General features: G+C 38.3%; 1 protein-coding gene across 2 annotated transcripts in view; it reads left to right on the top strand.

The window, feature by feature from the left end:
• Positions 1-20,573, top strand: part of LOC131107250 (contactin-4-like) — a 122,242-nt gene that overhangs the window by 63,514 nt on the left and 38,155 nt on the right. For both annotated transcript variants that reach the window (XM_058057228.1, XM_058057146.1), the window contains exons 9-11: positions 2,810-2,949; positions 7,871-8,000; positions 9,791-9,941. In XM_058057228.1, coding sequence (XP_057913211.1) covers positions 2,810-2,949; positions 7,871-8,000; positions 9,791-9,941 — 421 coding nt within the window. The remainder of the gene's footprint in view (positions 1-2,809; positions 2,950-7,870; positions 8,001-9,790; positions 9,942-20,573) is intronic.

The raw sequence follows: 20,573 nt of genomic DNA, 5'->3' as shown, positions 1-20,573 counted from the left end.
TCATCATTTGCAAATATTATGTCAATAGCCATTATGTCAATAGTATACATGGACCCAAATATTCCAATTGCATTTGGTTTATTTGCTCAAACGGAAAGAATTGAACAGGGATGGAATATTCCTTTAACCCAGGGGTCTCAAACTTGCGGCCCGCGGGCCAAATTCAGCCCGTGAGACGCGAGACATTTTGTAACATTTTTGGTTTGTGGTGTGCCACAGGATTTTTCCAATGTAAAAAAACGTGCCGTGGCTCAAAAAAGGTTGAAAAACACTGGTCTAATGAACTGCCTTTGAGCAGACAAGCACTCAAACTCAAATCCACACTTAGAGTCACTGAGCGGTAATCAATAGACTGAATCGTCTGTTATGTGAAGCACTACACTGTCAATGACCTTTTCCTTACCACCAAAAAGAGGCCGCGATGTGGGTCTGGCTGCTGTTGACACGAGAACCAGCGCCATTGTGGAACAGAGTATCGATACCCATCCCTGGTCTTACGCTGCTTCTGTCAAAGTAAAAAATACTGGAAAGCAGAAGCCAATTAGAGCAAGGTTTTTACTGTTACTGAAAAGCTTCCTAAAGGTCAGTCCTTGAGAGTGACATTAGTTGAGGTCTGTGAAATGGAAAAGTGCAGTCAGCCATTACTCTTTTCCTGCCACTGGCCCTGTGTGATAGTAGCTTGACCTACACTCCATCCAGAACGTGCAGAGAGCTTTGTAGAGCTTGCTTTATCTCCTCACGCCACTGCATTTTCTCCTTATTTGTTAACGAGCTTTGAGTTACCTGCATGACGCAGCGAAACGCCATTGTCCCTCTATGCAAGTACATATATATTCTTTGGGGCAGCCCCCCCCCACCCCCACCTCGCCTCCGAGTATGGATCCAGTTTTCATTGCATCTATGCTTCATTACGACTAGAAGACAGAAGACATAAAAATGACTTATCACTGAATTTCTTGTTCACAAAGAGCAATAAACAAGTAATCAAATGGTAATGTGAGGAAATAGAGGACATAAATCCATCACGCAATCATCATGTATTTATTTATTTCTATTTATTGTGCTAATTTTAATCCCCAAAGTAAATATATCAAGAATTTGTTATCATGATATGACTACAGGGATATAACAGAACGATTGTTGCATTGATATTTATGATATTTATGTTGTAGAAATGTGTTTAATTACAAGTCTCTATTGATTACACAACAAAATAATATTTCCAAAAATCAAGGTAACGTGCATAAAAAGAAAAATAAGCAAAAATGACTAACAAAATAACTAGCAGAATAATACCCAGCATGAATAGAAGTAGGCTATGGCATTTAGACTTATATGAACATATATGAATAAAAGAACTATAAAGCAATTGATAAACCTTAAAAGCTGGATAATAAACATCAGAATGCAGGGATTGGGGGGGCGGGGGAGGGGGCGGGGGCGTGTGTCTGTAGACGTCCTGCGAGGCATAAGGGAGAATCAAACAATAATCCAACGACTACCTGCTGTATGTGCAAGGCTTAAGAGGGGATTAATTAATAAGACATGAAGTATTATTCCTTGCCGACCAGGAAATATTCCCATTCTCCTACCAGGACCAGTGTGGCTTCAAAGCATCTGTTGCAAGGACTTGTGTGTAAAAATTCCATGAAAAAATTCCATGAAAATACGTATTATATTAACGGTTTATCATAAATTAACTTAAGAAAGCCGACTAATAATAAATAAAATATAAGTAAACCACTTTTAGGTCAATGGTTGGTATTATGATGTGTATTTAGTACAGGGGTGGGCAAACTACGGCCCGGGGGCCACATCCGGCCCGCCAAGTGTTTCAATATGGCCCGCCTGTTTTTTCCAAATATTTCATTTGAACTCAACATAAAACCTGGCATCGTGGCTTGAGCCAATTTTTTGATGGTTGAGGTAGCTGCTTTATCAATTTCGTTATTTGATGTGGTCTGTTACAAAATGCTCCTGTAAAAAGGGACACAAGCACATAATAATAATAATAATAATAATAATAATAATAATAATAATAATAATAATAATAATAATAATAATAATAATAATAATAATAATAATAATAATAATAATAATAATAATAATAATAATAATAATAATGTTGTCAATAATGATAATAATAATACTATTATATTAATATTGTTGTTAATAATATTAATATAATAATGGTAGTAATATTACAAAATACTCCTGGAAAAAGGAGCACAAGCACAATAATAGTAATACAAATAATGATAATAATACTACTATTATATTAATATTGTTGTTAATAATATTAATATAATAATGGTAGTAATATTATTATTATTATTATTAATATTATTATATTAGTAATATATAACAAAATAATAATAATAATAATAATAATACTATAATAACATTACTATAACTAATAATAATAATAATTCTAATAAAAATAACAATAATAATAATAATAATAATAATAATAATAATACATTGAGAAACACACTTTACATCAAATAAATGATTTCAAAGTGCACATATAGCAGATTGCATGACACTTTTACATGTAAAATATGTGTAAAAATATAGGTGTAAAAATGGACTGTTACGTGTAAAATACTACATAATCCGCGAGTCAAAAGGTTTGCCCACCCCTGATTTAGCCCCTTAGCCAGGATAGGCTTTACTGGAGTAAATCATAAACAAGAGTATCGTTTCAAAATAGTATTGAGAATGACATGCTGTTTCAAACCTGACATGATATTTTCTGTCCATTGAAGGCCTCCCTTGCAACTTGATTTTTATTTTTTTTATGTTCCAGCTCCTCCTCATCTCATTGAGAAACCCCAAGATGTCCAGAAACTCATCGACGACGCTTTGGTGTGGGAATGTAAAGCCACAGGGAAGCCCAAACCCTCCTACAGATGGATGAAAAATGGAGAGAATCTGGAGCCTGCAGAGGTGAGCTCTACCAAACACTGATCATATATTAGCATTAATATGTCATTAGTCTATAGTCCAATACAATGTCAAACTAACTGATCTGACCGATATACGTAACAAACAAATGAGTTAATGAGACCAAACACAAGTCCCCTACAATGCATCCTTAGTCTGAATTCTATATTGGTATTCTCGGGACGTGGAATCGATCGCACCTGAACTGTTCAGGTTATCGTAGAGGACAAAAGAACCGGCTCCCTTAAAAGAGCTGAAGTTCACTTCAGATCATTGCTACCAAAAGTCATGCCGAATGTGCCTTCATCAAAATCATTCACTCGGTGTTCATCAAATTTAGAGTTCCCTTGACTTCTTTGTGAGGAAGCTGCCAGTGAAAGCCGATCCTTAATTGTAATTAGTAGGCTTCTTCAGGACAGCATGTGGTGTGGCCTTCGCTGGTTCATTGTCACTTCATTGTGTTGGACTCCAGTGGTTTAATGGATTCCGCTGCCTTGCTACTTCCATGTAGTTGTTTTCCCCCACAGTACTTCAGCTCTTCCTTTTTTTTTTTTTTTTTGCAACGTTGCTTTATCTCTTACCGGTGCCTGCGATTACTTGCACCTGCTGGAGTCTAACATTGTTTTTTTTACTTTGCTCCCGTCTACTGCACCGTGAATCAGTTACAGATTATGACCTTATTTAAACTCTCAAATCAATGATCAGCCCCCGCACTTTGTGGTGGAGGCGGGGCCGCTAGCATACACACACAGTAATAACATGAAGCAATGCAAGGTAACATTGTGGAATTAGGAGGGGAAAAAGATGAATAAAAAGCCAAATGCCACAGCCCCCATGTGGAAATATTAATGAGCAATGCGAGTCCATCAACACAAACAAAGATATCAAACATATCCACCTGACCCAGTTTTCCCATCTGGGACAAACACGACACGTGATGGAGATGCAGAGCCTTCGTTGTGACAGTCAACATTCACTGACATGTTTGGTCGGCAAAGGAAATACAAACGTAACGAAAAAGAAGAAAAGGAAATACTGCTTTTTATTACAGTTGAAAAGACTTGGACTTAAACTTCATTTATTGTCATTGCACAAAAAACACAGAATGAAATTTGACAATGAAAAGCCAGCATTTTAAGAAATGCTGCAAATGTTTTGCAGACAGTAGAAATTGCCTGTGAGAAAAAAGGCCAGTTCTACAACTGAATGACATTGATATAAATATAGAATTTTTATTTTTATTTTTATTTTTATTTTAAATATAGAATTTTTATTTTTATTTTTATTTTTATTTTTATTTTTATTTTTATTTTTATTTTTATTTTTATTTTATTTTTATTTTTATTTTTATTTTTATTTTTATTTTTATTTTTATTTTTATTTTTATTTTTATTTTTATTTTTATTTTTATTTTTTATTTGGTCTGGATTATTTTGTGACTGGCTTAAATGGAAGTTTGTCAAGTCGTACTTTTTCATTGTGTGTTTCTTAATATTAATGTTAAAATATTGTCTCTTCTCGTTGTCGTGGATCCAATCCCATCTCATCATGACCCCCCAGTTTTAGCGTTGTGGGTAGCCTTTCGTTATCTATTTTGTAACTTGAGTGGTCACCTAAACAAAATATGTTGCAAATACTTTTTTGACCAAAAATGAAGATTTTTGATTTCACATGCAATTTTTATTTATTTTAATTTTATTTAATGGCAGTACAAGTAATCAGCTGGTCTCTGGCTACTACATGAAATATGTACATATTGTACTGTTTTAGACTATCCCACTGGATCGTTTTATATAGATTGCACAGAAAAGACTGATTGGACGCTGGTGTATGGCATGTACCTGATGAAGAAACAGGTGTTATGCTAATTAGCTTCATTATGCAAAATAGAAAAGTAACAAACACACCAGAGGATATTGATCAGTACTTGTTGTTTGAATGAAGCCAGTCTGGCAACACATGCACAGTGAAGCCTCTGTCTAACACGGCAGACGTGGCTTGCAATCAGAATGAATAATCAACAGCATGTTTGGCCAGCAGCTGTGACGTTTTTATCTTAAGTCTTAAAGCCGTGTGAAAATGCCCTCACCTTCTTAATAGCCCGACCATTTTTAGATTGTGAAGTTAACAAAGGATTCGCCACAATATATATTTTTTTTTTACTGTGTTAAGCAACCTTTTAACTTTGAGGGTTTGTGACGTTAGAAACAAAACAAAACTGAATATTTTCATGGTTACATTTATGACTTATTATGTCTAAATACAGGTTTTAACTCTTCTTTTTAGTCTTTCCTTCTATCAGGGTCACTGCAGGGACATAAGAGACAGATGCCGTTACCGAGCTAACTAGTTTTTGTCTCCAATTTTCTTATTCTAAACTTGAAATTTCAATTGGAAAAGAAGGACGAAGAAGCCAAACATTTACCACTTCCACACGGAATGAGAGGAGCACCTTTTTTCCACTCGATCTCCATGGCATGTCCGTCTGGGCTATGTGGCACGTGGTTATTTTTTGTCAGTGATATAATACATAATACAATGTACTTGATACTTGATATACTGTGTACTGTACTGCGGCTGTATCAGTTTGAACCTCAATATCGTCTCAATGGCTCAATATTTACGGAATGCTTGATTAAAAGGTTACACTGACTGTGGATTTTTCTGCGTCCATTAAGTACCCCTCAAAATAGCCATAATAAATTGATATATTCAGGCTGCACGGGTGAATGGATTAATCAGCAAAGATGTTACATTGTTTGAAATGCCAGCATTAACCACAGTAGCGTAATGAGGGAAAGGTCAACGGTATACGAGGCGGTGGGAAGAGGACGCTGGCTTTTCTTTATTACTGTGAAGCAACAGAGACCTTTGAAGATTTTGTCCACTGGAATAGAATAGTCTGTCTTTCCTGCTAATTTTCTGATTTCAATGAGTGGAAATTACATTTTGATATTGTATCATTGTCTCTTGATGCGCTCAATAATTCCGCTCACAGAATGATGACTTGTGTGCATCAATATTTCAACCTTTTCATGTAACCTTTTAGTTTTATTCATTTTATTTCATCCCCCCTCCCGTTCGTTTTATTAATTGTGGGAATGATTGTCTATGTGCCCTGCAATTGACCGGCGACCAGCCAGCCACTTGACTCTATGTGTTATAAAAATATGGAATATAATGTATATATTATAATATGGGCCACACAGTCTGGAGATTGACGGTTCGGATTTCTTCCTCCTCCATTCTAAAAATATTCAGATGAAACTTTTTCCAGGGTCACACAGTGAAAAATGAGCCACTATTATGTAAAACAAAATATGCAGATATGCTATGAGGTTATATATATTTCAAGAGAAAACTGGGGCAGACTTGCCAACATGTACACATTTTTAGTACTCAACATGCAGTTTGACTGTTTTGTTGCATTTTCCTGTTTTTGGTTTCAAGTTCAGTCTGTAAAGTACATTAAACTAATACTTAGATATTATCAGTTTCTAGCTAAGAGACCAGGGTTCAATTCCACCCTCGGCCATCTCTGTGTGGAGTTTGCATGTTCTCCCCATTTTCTCCGGGGACTCCAAATTGTCCATAGGTATGAATGTGAGTGTGAATGGTTGTTTGTCTATATGTGCCCTGTGATTGGCTGGCGACCAGTCCAGGGTGTACCCCGCCTCTCACCCAAAGACAGCTGGGATAGACTCCAGCACCCCCCGCGACCCTGGTGAGGAAAAGTGGTAGAAAATGAATGAATGAATTATCTAGTAGGCGATTTCAAATCAGGGGGGTCGTAAAGACATTTTCTGTCCCCTGGGGGGGCATGACAGTAACTAATTGGGCACAACTACCCTCTGGCAATGACACTCTTAAAGAATAGGTTAGCGAATGTTCACAACAAGCAACAGGGAGACAAAGACTCGGCCATAACGTCCGTCTTTTAGTATTCATTTTGAGTTTTAGATGAAATAAATCAGCGTCGTGTTGTTAGTGAACAACATACTGTAAGCATTTACTTTCTGTCCAAACTAGGCATTTGCTTCCTTAATGGGAAATTCCAGTGTGATTTGACTGTGCATTATGCTTAATGAATAGCATGCACCGCATCTCTTGCCTGCAATTGCATTTTCATGGGGTGTTATGGGAAATAAAAATACAGCTTTTTCAAATCCAATAATAGTCCTTGGATCTTCGATGAGTGATTCAACCTGTGTATTTTCTTTCTTATTATTTTATCTTATTTTCCCTAACTGAAGTACAAGCCAACCACGGAGCCCACCAGTGAAGAAAGTGTATTATTATTTGCGAGTCCAAATACGGCATTAACCGAAAGCGCAGGAGGAGGCACGCCTGCAAATGACCATGGAGATGAATCAAAACCTTTGAATACAAAGAAGCGGATAGATAAAAGATGCAGTATTTTATGTACACTGATTGTTTTGTTTATTCATCCTACTTATCTCTAGTACAGATTATAATTCTCTTTTTGGCCAAGAGAAAAACAGCTAACAGACAAACCCCCAAAAAAGTAACAACGGATAATAAAAATGACAGGTTGGATGCACTTAGTATGATTTGACCATACCTATCAGGAAAGCCATTTATCAGCCATTTTTCCAATTTATTGATGTTAGATTATTCCTTTTCTCTGTCCTGCTGCCGAAGGGGAAACGGAGCCTGCGGTGCAGTCATTGATATAAATAGGGCATGGTTTTATTTCATTCTCATAAACATGCAGATTGATTAGGGTCATTTTCTGCTAGCCTGCCTCCATCCACCCAATCCTTCCCCTCCATTAGTGATGAAATCCTAGATTTATTGCCACGTCTGTTATTTTCAGACCGTAATTCACTGGCCCTCTGGCTGTTTTTATGTAGATGAACCGGTGGAAACTTGAGGTATTGATGGCGTGTGTTTGTTTCCATAGGAGCGAGTCCAGGTGAGCAATGGGGCGCTGTCAATCACCCGCTTGACCCTGTCGGACACGGGGATGTACCAGTGTGTCGCTGGGAATAAGTATGGTGAGGTCTACTCCAACGCGGAACTCCGAGTCATAGGTAAAATCAATCAATCAATCAATAAATGTTCTTTGTTTGCTCAGTTTCTAAATATCCAAATAGTTGATGGGTTAGGAATAGCACCCTCGCTGATTAGGAATAGGGTTAAAGGTTCGAGTCTCAACTTTTTGTGGTTGAAACGTCCTGAATGTGAGCCTGGAAGGTAGTCTCCGTCCCGTGATTGACCCGTAATCAATTCAAGGTTGTGGCTTACCTCTTTCTCTAAGTCAGCCGGGATAGGCCGCATACATCTCCATGACAAAATCAATTATGAAATATCAAAGTATTTGGACAAATAGACATCGGCCAATTCTTGATTGAACTACTGTGTAGTCTGATCAATAAGCTTCTCCTGGTACGTCTTTTAGCCTCTCAAGTCCGTTCTTTGCTGTGTTTTTTGCAAACCACATACAGTAAGTTATGGAGGACCAAAACTGCCAAAATAATAAATAAATAAATAAATAAATAAATAAATAAATAAATAAATAAATAAATAAATAAATAAATAAATAAAAGTGGAAATAAAAACAAAAATGAAAAAATATATACATAAATAAATAAATAAAAGCAAAAATAAAAAACAAGATTCAAAAATTAAAAATAAATACAAAAATAAATGTAGAAATAAATACAAAAATAAATATATAAATAGAATTACATATCAATAAATAAATAAAAGCACTCTGCTCTGATATGTATTTATTTCATGCTGCAGACAATGTCAGCTTGAAATGCAGAAGGAAAAACTATTCAAATGAGGGGGCGGTCCTAAGTGTGTCTTGGGTTGAACTGTTCGCCTATTGGTTGATCGACATGTGAGTGCGAAAATCGACTAGGTATGCCTGCAAACGGCCACAGCAAGAGGAAGTATACAGGGAGAAAAGTATACATTTACCGGGACAATAATGGCGAAATATCTGCTAGCAAACGGAGATCCCCGGAGATTGCAGCCATATTTACCGCCATTGAGAGTGGTGTGGTGACTTCCTCTTGCTGTGGCTGTTTGCAGGCTTACCTAGTCGATTTTCGCACTCACATGTCGATCAACCAATAGGCGAACAGTTCAACCCAAGACACACTTAGGACCGCCCCCTCATTTGAATAGTTTTTCCTTCTGCATTTCAAGCTGACATTGTCTGCAGCATGAAATAAATACATATGAGAGCAAAGTGCTTTTATTTATTTATTGATATGTAATTATATTTATATATTTATTTTTGTATTTATTTCTATATTTATTTTTGTATTTATTTTTAATTTTTGAATCTTGTTTTGTATTTTTGTATTTATTTTTGCTTTTATTTATTTATTTATGTATATATTTTTTATTTTTGTTTTTATTTCCATTTATATTTATTTTTTGTATTTAATTTTTTGATTTTTTTTCATTTTTGTTTTTATTTTCACTTTTATTTATTTATTTATTTATTATTTTTATATTTATTTTTTGTATTTAATTTTTTGATTTTTTTTTTTTCATTTTTGTTTTTATTTTCACTTTTATTTATGTATTTATTTATTATTTTGGCAGTTTTGGTCCTCCATAGTAAGTAGCACGGGAGTTGCAATTTAAACCCTCAGGCATGTTGTTCTTTTTCACAACATGTTTTGAAAATCAGTAAAATGGCAGTTTCTGCACTTTTGCTGTTCTTTATTCATGTGACTGAGTTTTTTTTCCTCTTTTTTTTTTCTTTATGTCTTTGCAATTAAAACAAAAGACACATTATGAATAACCCTGACATGACAAGTTTATGTCCTACCAAATCTCTGATCAGCTTCTGGTGTCTCAGCTGTTGCTCCAGATTTCTCCCATAACCAGCTGAAAAGCCAAACATTGGTCAAGGTTGGAGGAGATGTGCTCATCGACTGCAAACCCAAGATGTCTCCATGGGGTGTGATCTCCTGGAGGAAGGGCAGCGAACCGCTGGAAGAAAGTAAAAGGTAACTGCTACATTTTTCATATTAGAAACCCCGGGAGGACTAATACATTTCTGCTTGCTTGCTTTTTGATCTACGTGGGACATTGAACCCGATGCTGAAATGAACGGCATTTTTACACTTCTCATATTCAAACATGAATTGTGCTTACATAGTTTCTAATACTTTTGGCAGATCATAGTTATAACATTGTGAAAAATGTTTCTACTCAATGCTTCAGTGAGATTTTTACACTGTGAATTTAAGACGGTACAAATATGGATTTCTGGTTGAGACGCTTGGCTGGACTTCCATCAGTGGTGGTCGTCATAGCAACAAATCAACACCGGCTTAAAGAGCCATGCCGCATCATCCCCATTACCGTGACATATCACTCCTCTGTTACACAATACTACCAGAAATCACACACTCGGGTGCCGCCATTCATATTTAATAACTTTAATTCTAACTGTAATTGGCTGGAAGTTGTTTTTTTTAATATAATGCTGCCTTCATGCAGGAATTATAATTTTTTGCGCGACCGTGGAAGGAAAGGATAGTAATGGCCACTTTACTACCTGAGCGATATGACTTTCAACGTTTGAATCTCGCTCTGAAATTAAACATCACCACACACAACTCTACAGAGGGTTTTTAATATCTTTGTCAATATTCTTAACATAATTTATTTAATGATTTTATTAATTATTATATTATATTATATATATTATATATTAATATTATATGTTTTATTGATAATTGTATTAATTATTATATTATATAATATAGTATATATTAATATTATATATTTTAATAATAATTATATTAATGATTATATTATATAGTATATATTATATGTTAATATTATATATTTTAATAATAATTGTATTTGATGGTTAAGCGATTTATTTTTCTATTTGAATTAAATAATATTCAAATATTGAATATGAACATGAAATAAGTATTTTCTTCAGAGAATGTCACATTGCGCAGGACATTTAAACATGTGACACTTTGAAGGGTTTCCAGTTGGGTAAAATGCTAGTTTTAGGTCTTTTGTACTTTTACACTGTGGTCTTATCACCTGCCGAGACCTTGTATAATGAATATGATGCAAACACTTAGGTCGAAAGTACATTTATCGGTATAAATAAGCACGCTTATGGTACGCTAACCCCAGTGTATGCCTGTAGAGATGCTGTAATGGCGTCCTCTTATGTGTGAGAACATTGGAAAGCAGCATGAGGCCGACCTCATGGTTAATGGACTTTGCCGGCCAAAGTGGCCATCTGCTAGGTAAATCCAAAGTGCTAATCAAGTACCTTTCACCTCAGCGGGGATGAGAAAGGCCAAATGACTCAAACTTCCAATATATTTCCAAGTTAGGCGAATAACAGTCAGCAATTATCGTGTTCTCGAACTTCTGACCCCTGAGATGTGACAGGCACCTACGTGGAATCTGGCCCGGTCCCCTCATTCCACACAGGGGGCAGCCAATTGGTGTTACCGCTCTTGCATGACCCCGGTTGGGCATTAGTTCTGTGTCAGCACGGTGTCTCGCCAGGCTTTGCATACACACAAAGTAGTGTTGTTGCTTGTCAAACAAAGTGGCCGAGAATTTGCACAATGGTTTCGCTTTTTTTGGTGCCCTTCGCTCACCTGTGACACCACCACTGCACGTTCCGCACCGACTGCATCGTGACTATTTCATCTCATAGGTCGCACATTTTAATGCATTATGTATGTGTACGGAATAGTCAAGGTCGCGGTTTGTTTCTTACGTACGCACGCTCATACGTGTTTGGAAAATGTTATACATCGGCCCACATCACAGACTTAACAAACATAACAATGTTCTGACTAGAACCAGGAAACATGACCATATTAGTCCAGTCGCCGCACCGGCTTCCTGTCGCTCCGAGAACAGGCTTTAGAACAGCTCTGCTTGTGTACAAGTCTTTTCATGGTCTTGGCCCAAAGTACATCCCTGGCATGGCAGAGCCACATAAACCATCTCGGGCTCTGAGAAGCTCAGGGAGTGGTCTCCTGTGGGGGCCCAAAGTCAGAACTAAACACGGTGAGGCTGCGTTTCAATTTTATGCTTTGAAAATCTTCCAGCGTGACTATCCTCGACCTGGGCGATGTTCAAATCCAGGCTGAAAACTCTTCCATTCAACTGCGCATATGACAACTCAAAGTATTTTATCAGCACGTTCAATTTTCATTCATTTTTATGAAATTATTACATTTGTTGTAATGATTTTAGACCAGGGGTGGGCAAACTTTTTGACTCGTTGATATAACAAAATTTCCGGGGGGGGGGGGGGGGGGGCAGACTATATATTTTACACGTAACAGTCCACCTGGTATTATTGTATCTGTAAAATTGTCATGCAATCTGCTATTATTATTTATTATTTTATATTTATATTTGAATATTTTAAAAATAATAAAATATTATAATAATTAAAATAAAATTAAAATAATAATTATTATATTATTATTATGTAACATATGCAAATATAACAATATTATTATATATAATTAATATAATAATTAGCATTCATATAAAAAATATAATAGTCATAATAGTTATAATAATAATATAATAATTAGTATTTTAATTTTTATTATTATTATGTGCTTGTGTCTCTTTTTTCAGGAGCACTTTGTAAACAACAGACCATGTCAAACAACGAAATTGATACAACCATCAAAAGGTTGGCTCAGGCCATGATGCCAGGTTGTATGTTGACTTTAAATTCAATACTTTTGAAAGATTGGGCGGGCCGTATTCAAACACTTGGCGGGCCGGATGTGGCCCCCGGGCCGTAGTTTGCCCACCCCTGTTTTAGACCTCACAGCTAGGAGACCAGGGTTCAATCCCACTCTCGGCCATCTCTGTGTGGAGTTTCCATGTTCTCCCCGTGCATGCGTGGGTTTTGTCCGGGTACTCCGGTTTCCTCCCACATTCCAAAAACATGCTAGGTTAATTGGCGACTCCAAATTGTCCATAGGTATGAATGTGAGTGTGAATGGTTGTTTGTCTATATGTGCCCCGTGATTGGCTGTGATTCTTTATCCAATCACAATGTGACTTTGCATGGTGTATATATTTCCAATTGTATGAAAGAACGTGCGACAGATTCTCGCCTCTCCTGCGTAATATTCTGTCATGTTTCCGTTATTTTAGTTTAGTTTAGCTAAACAACAACAACTCCGTATCGTCACCGTCTGCCATGTTGAGCAACAAAATCGAACCCGAGAGATTTGGAAAATCATAATGGAATTACTGCAAAGCGCATCAACAACGTCAAGTCTAGGTTTCTTAGATGATGAGATGTGGGTTGCTCACGAGGAGGGTTGGGGGGGGCAGATATTTTGTGTTCCACCTGCACAGAAAGGTGCTAAACCATATGAGGTGGCTGTAAACCTCCTTTGTCGAAGATTAATTGCCTTAATTGCGTTAGCAATCCACAGCGGCTTTGGCAGAAAGGGAACCGGTGTCACCAGCTGGGTAATCCATCTTCATAGCAGCAGCCTCCCCTTTTTTTGCTGCAGGAGAGCAGGGAAGGGAGGGGATGTCTTATCTACCCCAGACAACCCTACAGGGACACGGTTTAGATGACATCAGCTGGAATAAAGCAGCTGAGAGTGCAGAGCAGAGTGTGGTTTGTAATTGGGACGTGTCAGCCACCGAGAGCTGGCGTAAAAAAAAAAAAATAAAATAACATGCCATTTCAATATGTCACAAGCGGGAGGGCTGGCTTTGGTTGGACTCGTCACACCAAAACCACTCCATCAACCGCCTCTCAGGAGCAGCGCCGGGATGTGCTGACGTCCTCGTGTTGCCCGTCCGCTTGCAGTCGCACCGTCTTTTAAAGACCCTCGCTGTTTGTCTCAATCAGCGCTGGCAGTCATGCAAATATTTGCGCTGGATCAGTCAATCCTTTGAAGAAGGTGTTTACCTCTGCAGGAAGGTGTTTCATTTGGGTGTGGGTGTGGCTGGAGCGCCTATTAAAAGCTGCCTTTGTCCAGGCTTTTTCCCTGTGTGGCTGTTTTGTGTGCACAAACACAGAATGGCTGATTGATGGTTGATGAGATCATTACGATCGCACCCGGTTGGATATCAATATATGGTACATAACAATGGTGATACGTAAGTAAGAAAACAATACATAAAGTAATGTAAAATGATAGTTAAACTGTTCAAACTAATAATAAAATAAACAGCGAATACTATTCATTCATTCATTTTCTACCGCTTTTCCTCACGAGGGTCGCGGGGGGTGCTGGAGCCTATCCCAGCTGTCTTCGGGCGTAAGGCGGGGTACACCCTGGACTGGTCGCCAGCCAATCACAGGGCACATGTAGACAAACAACCATTCACACTCGCATTCATACCTATGGACAATTTGGAGTGGCCAATTAACCTAGCATGTTTTTGGAATGTGGGAGGAAACCGGAGTACCCGGAGAAAACCCACGCATGCACGGGGAGAACATGCAAACTCCACACAGAGAGGGTGGGATTGAACCCTGGTCTCCTAGCTGTGAGGTCTGCACGCTAACCCCTAGACCACCGTGCTGCGCGAATACTATTATTATAGTTAAATATATAAAATGTACCCCTTGGCAATATACCTGTCGCTGTCAAAGGCTGCATTATCTTCTATTTCCAGCAGCAACAACTTTAATTCATATTTTGTTAGCATGTGTGTGTGTGTGTGTGTGTGTGTGTGTGTGTGTGTGTGTGTGTGTGTGTGTGTGTGAGACTCAGTACGAATCCCCACTCCGGTCCCTCGGTTCAGATGTATCTTGTGACGTGCCAGTTATGTTTACACTTTAATTAGGTAGTCACTCACGGTTACAGTCCGCTTTCACTGGGGACCGTCGGGGTCTCATCGGAGCCACAGTAGGTGTTGCCGCAGTGAAAAAAGAAGTGTTTGGCAGTTGTTGCCCACTTTTGTCATCCTGTGAGAAAAATGCACTCGAATTTTTTTTTTTTTTTTTTACAGTTTCACGAGGTGAACGTCAAGATATAAAACGAGTTCTGTGCACACAAAAGATCTCTCCAATATTATCCAAGACAGCATGATAATTGGCCAGGTGTGCTTTAGGCTGGCTATAATAAAAGGCCACTCCAAAATGTGCTGTTTTACTGTATGGTAATGGTAATGGTTTAATTTCATTTGAACATGCATCAGATTACAATTGAATGCATCCCATAATCAGGTCACAGTTCCACATGTCCAAAAGGAGTAGGAAGAAGCAAAGCTTATTAAATCCTACCCCTCCATCTGGTACTTTTACAATCAGTAACTGTTACATTTGTTCACTTCCTGCTTTCCTAGACAGCATGATAATTGGCCAGAATTGCTTTAGGCTGGCCATAATAAAAGGCCACTCCAAAATGTGCAGTTTTACTGTATGGTAATGGTAATGGTTTAATTTCATTTGAACATGCATCAGATTACAATTGAATGCATCACATAATCAGTTCCCAGTTCCACATGTCCAATAGGAGTAGGAAGAAGCAAAGCTTATTCAATCCTACCCCTCCATCTGGTACTTTTACAATCAGTAACTGTTACATTTGTTCACTTCCTGCTTTCCTAATATAATTTTTTTTAATATTTATTTTTTTGTCACGTACCGAAGTACGAGGTGATTGAGATCAACTAATAAAATAGTAAAAAATAAAAAGTGTTTACAGTGTCAAGATTGTGTCGATAGGGTGTTCTCTTCTCTGCTGAATTTGTCAGACAGGAGCAGCCTAAAACTTTTATGGTATGTTTATTGTAGGATGTAAAAAAAAAAAAATCCCGGAAGAGTTCTGACCCCCACAGACAGGTTATGTGCTCATAAAGCACACAAATAGCACCAAATGTCAAGCTGTTAAAGACCTCCGGGACAAGATTGAAGACCTGCGCAAGACTGGAATAGACTAAAAGGCCATCTGACCGCTATTGGCGCGATTAACTCAGAAATAGAAGGAATACAAGATCACGCTCAACAACACGTTTTCTTCTTCTTGCGGCAAACTAAAAGAAACATCTCACTTTTGTGTTTGCTAATAAAGTTACTTTTTTCTTGGGGATTAAAAATGAATTTCTTTCAATTAAATACAAAGGAATTATAAAATAAAAGAGTGTGGACGTCATATATTGGTAAGGTGGTGTCCATCCATTTCCTGTAACCCCAATCCTTCTTTATTTTCCACTATTCAGTTCCATGATACTAAATCTGGCATTTACCACAAGAAAACAGATGTACTTTGGAGAAATGATGGCAAATCATCTTTGTGGAAACAGAATGATGGCCAACGCAAACTTGGAAGGACATAAAAAGATTTTATCCTAACAATCATCATTCTGTGAGATTTATATCTCATAGCACGGTGGCCTTTTAATGTGACCAAATTGCACTTTCGCTATGTCATAAAAACTCTGTTTGATAATTCTGACACTATAATGGTCCAGAAGCTCCAAATTATTACATTTTATATAAATTCTCTGATGGCATATTGGTCATTGTTTTTTTCATATTTTTTTTTCATTTGTCCAGTTTGAACATTTCTAGGAAAACTGCACTTTTTAGGGTATTTGGCCGATTATTGACAATCTTTATGTGGGACATAAACATGTGCGTTTTAAAGATATAAAAACAAATAAAAAGAGGTAGCTAAGAATGCACTAAATGGGACACACCCACTATATTCCACCCAAGCTACATTGACATTGTTGTTGTTATTGTTACTAACATTGTCAAAAGAACGGCAAAGAACTAGCATAATGACAGTTTTCCTTTAACATCAGGCTAACTTTAATGTAACAAACATGGCACCATAAGGCGCTTCGTCGATTTTTGAGAAAATGAAAGGTGCGCCTACAGGTGCGCCTACAGGTGCGCCTACAGGTGCGCCTACAGGTGCGCCTTTAGGTGCGCCTTTAGGTGCGCCTTTAGGTGCGCCTATAGGTGCGCCTATAGGTGCGCCTACAGGTGCGCCTACAGGTGCGCCTTTAGGTGCGCCTTTAGGTGTGCCTTTAGGTGCGCCTTTAGGTGCGCCTATAGATGCACCTATAGGTGCGCCTACAGGTGCGCCTACAGGTGCGCCAACAGGTGCGCCTATAGGTGCGCCTATAGGTGCGCCTTATAGTGCGAAAAATACAGTTGTTCTCACATGCATGTACAGAAACGTATTCATAAAAGTGACGCGTTTGCTTGTAAACACTTCTTGTTCTCATCTAATCTCCGGTTGCATTTGGAGTCTAATCGAACATCTGCTTTCGGAGTAGACGTCTGCCTCTCAGGGGACGTTTGCTCGGCCTAACATTGGAAGCATATGCGTCCAGAAGGACTTGTTTATTACTTTTCTTGGAGAAAAACCCTCAAAAGCGCCGCTGCGGACAGATGACTGTTGCTTTTTATGTTACCTTCGCCAATAGCGCTCCTTCTCGGTCGTAGCCATATGGCTTAGACGTCTCCCATGAGTACAAATTGGAGCAAACTGAGGATTAGTGGCGCTGGCAGCTGCAGACGCCGCCATTTATGGGTGCCCGCTAGCAAACACATTTGTGTAGCAGATTAAATGTTTTATTTAGTAAATCGTGTCAGAGTTTGCTGCTAGCCAGTCCAAACATTCAGGTGGTTCTCGTGTTACGATGTTGGATTTTATGTCTCACGGTTACGAACGCATCGCCGTCAATTGTTGATACTGTAGAAAAAGAATAGAACTAAATAATACTTGACACAACCTGGGACACTTTTTTGAAAATCCACGTTTTAAGCCGAATCGGTTTTGTTGAAAATCGGAATTTCCATAAACGATGTACCGTTTACATCGAGGGCCAAAAACTGCGGTTTAAACTAATTGTGGCAATTAGTACTCCCTTTGAAATCCCTGTGTCTGAATTTCGGGTTGCTGGGTCATGTGGCCGTCGCATCATCGTCAGTCATCTCGGACTCCTATTCGCGTTCCAGGGAACGAAGGTTGCCATGTTTTTGTCCAGAACCTTGTGCTGACTGACTAAACTCCAACATTACACATGAGATAAAATTAGTTGTGAGATGTTTGCTGAGATTAGGTCAGCCTGCTTCCCTCGTTGCCGCTCTCTGGGATTATTTTTATCTGAGAGACGTTCGCCGATATCATTTTTCAAAGTGAGAATCCACCAGCACAGCAAGAGTAATCCATCTTGGTTCCTCTGACAATTTCCTGTGCACTCTTTATTCCTAAAGGAATACCTCAGCACACGAGGAGAGATGAATATCTGTGAAGTAGGAGAGCAATTTGTAATTAAAGGAATCCTCTGGAAGTTCATCCACGAACCCTCTGTGGATCGGGCTGATAAACCTTCTCCACCTTGTGAGACAATTACCAACGCATTTTCACGTCATTTTCCACTAGTGGAGATTAAGACGTTCACAATCAGCCTACGTCATTAAAATACTTGACCCTATAAAAAGGTTTTACACTACGTTTAGTCCTTGATGGTTTGTTTACACGTCTGTTTTTAGCCAAAAGGAGTATTACTGTGTTATTGTGAGGTCTATTATTAACTTATTAACTCGTTCAATGATTGCCATTTTTCAAATTTGATAATCAGGACACATAAGGCACATAACAAGCATAACTTTAACACTAATTTCAACATCTATATAAACAAATTACATGAAAATAAAAATTTATTTATCATGAACTATTTACAATTTTCACATCTGGAACTCGGCTGCACGGCGGTCGAGTGGTTAGCACGCAGACCTCACAGCTAGGAGACCCGAGTTCCATCCAACCCTCGGTCATCTCTGTGTGTGCGGTTTGCATGTTCTCCCTGTGCATGCGTGGGTTTTTTCCGGGTACTCCGGTTTCCTCCCACATTCCAAAAACATGCTAGGTTAATTAGCGACTCCAAATTGTCCATAGGTATGAATGTGAGTGTGAATGGTTGTTTGTCTATATGTGCCCTGTAATTGATTGGCTGGCCACCAGTCCAGGGTGTACCCCGCCTCTCGCCCGTAGACAGCTGGGATAGGCTCCAGCACCCCCGTGACACTTGTGAGAATAAGAAAATGAATGAATGAATGGTGTTATGGTTATGGTATTATGGACAAAAAAAACTAGGACTGTCAAAAAATGTAAAATTTTATCAGATTAATCACAGTTTTTAAATTAACTAATCATGATTAATCACATTTGTGACTCTAAATTGTCCATAGTTATGAATGTGAGTGTGAATGGTTGTTTGTCTATATGTGCCCTGTGATTGGCTGGCCACCAGTCCAGGGTGTACCCCGCCTCTCGCCCGTAGACAGCTGGGATAGGCTCCACCACCCCCGTGACCCTTGTGAGAATAAGAAAATGAATGAATGAATGGTGTTATGGTATTATGGACAAAAAAACTAGGACTGTCAAAAAATGTAAAATTTTATCAGATTAATCACAGTTTTTAAATTAACTAATCATGATTAATCACCTTTGTGACTCCAAATTGTCCATAGGTATGAATGTGAGTGTGAATGGTTGTTTGTCTATATGTGCCCTGTAATTGATTGGCTGGCCACCAGTCCAGGGTGTACCCCGCCTCTCGCCCGTAGACAGCTGGGATAGGCTCCAGCACCCCCGTGACCCTTGTGAGAATAAGAAAATGAATGAATGAATGGTGTTATGGTTATGGTATTATGGACAAAAAAACTAGGACTGTCAAAAAATGTAAAATTTTATCAGATTAATCACAGTTTTTAAATTAACTAATCATGATTAATCACCTTTGTGACTCCAAATTGTCCATAGTTATGAATGTGAGTGTGAATGGTTGTTTGTCTATATGTGCCCTGTGATTGGCTGGCCACCAGTCCAGGGTGTACCTCGCCTCTCGCCCACCCGAAGACAGCTGGGATAGGCTCCAGCACCCCCCGCGACCCTCGTGAGGATAAGCGGTAGAAAATCAATGAATGAATGACAATTTTTGAAAATGTCCCTTCACTGCCAAACCTCCTGCACGCTACACGTCTCCATGCCGTTTCACTTGCCGGTTGCCGTGGAGAATGTATTTATGTATGTATTTATGGGAAAGATGCATGCCCAGCTCTTATATAATCAACCTCTGCGTCATCACCTCTTGTAAAAGATGAATAAATGCGTCTATGAGAGTTTGAGTTGAAAAAAATAACATGAATACATCCTTGGTAGTTAATTTATCGTAAGTCTTTGCATTATGAACGTTGAGGCTTAAATGTTTTAGCATTTAATAGAAATGCATCATAATCACTTCCCAGAAGGAAGGTGTAATGACATTTTTTTTTTGTACTGTTGCTATGAAAAAGGTTCCTCACTTGGTAATCGACACTATTGCTGATTGAGCATTTCATAAAGAGAGGAATTAATACTTTCCTTCCATCCTATTCTCCTCAGGGCCTGTTTTAATAAAGCATTAGTTTGGCTCAAATGCTGCCAAGGCAAAAACAAAAGAAGCAGTTGACACAAGAGGATGAACACACACAAAAAAAAAAAAAAACGAGCAATGAAAGTGAAAAAGAAATGAAATTCACTTCGATTAATCACACAGACGAGGGCCTGGAGGGTCACGGTTTTAGTCCCGCTGCAGACAAATACCGAGTAGTTTTTGGAGATAAGCTCCTCGATTACTGTCATCGT

Source organism: Doryrhamphus excisus, chromosome 1 (genome assembly GCF_030265055.1).
Source record: "Doryrhamphus excisus isolate RoL2022-K1 chromosome 1, RoL_Dexc_1.0, whole genome shotgun sequence".
NCBI lineage: Eukaryota > Metazoa > Chordata > Actinopteri > Syngnathiformes > Syngnathidae > Doryrhamphus > Doryrhamphus excisus.
The sequence above is the reverse complement of the archived record's forward strand: the minus strand, read 5'-3'. Positions and strand labels throughout refer to the sequence as shown.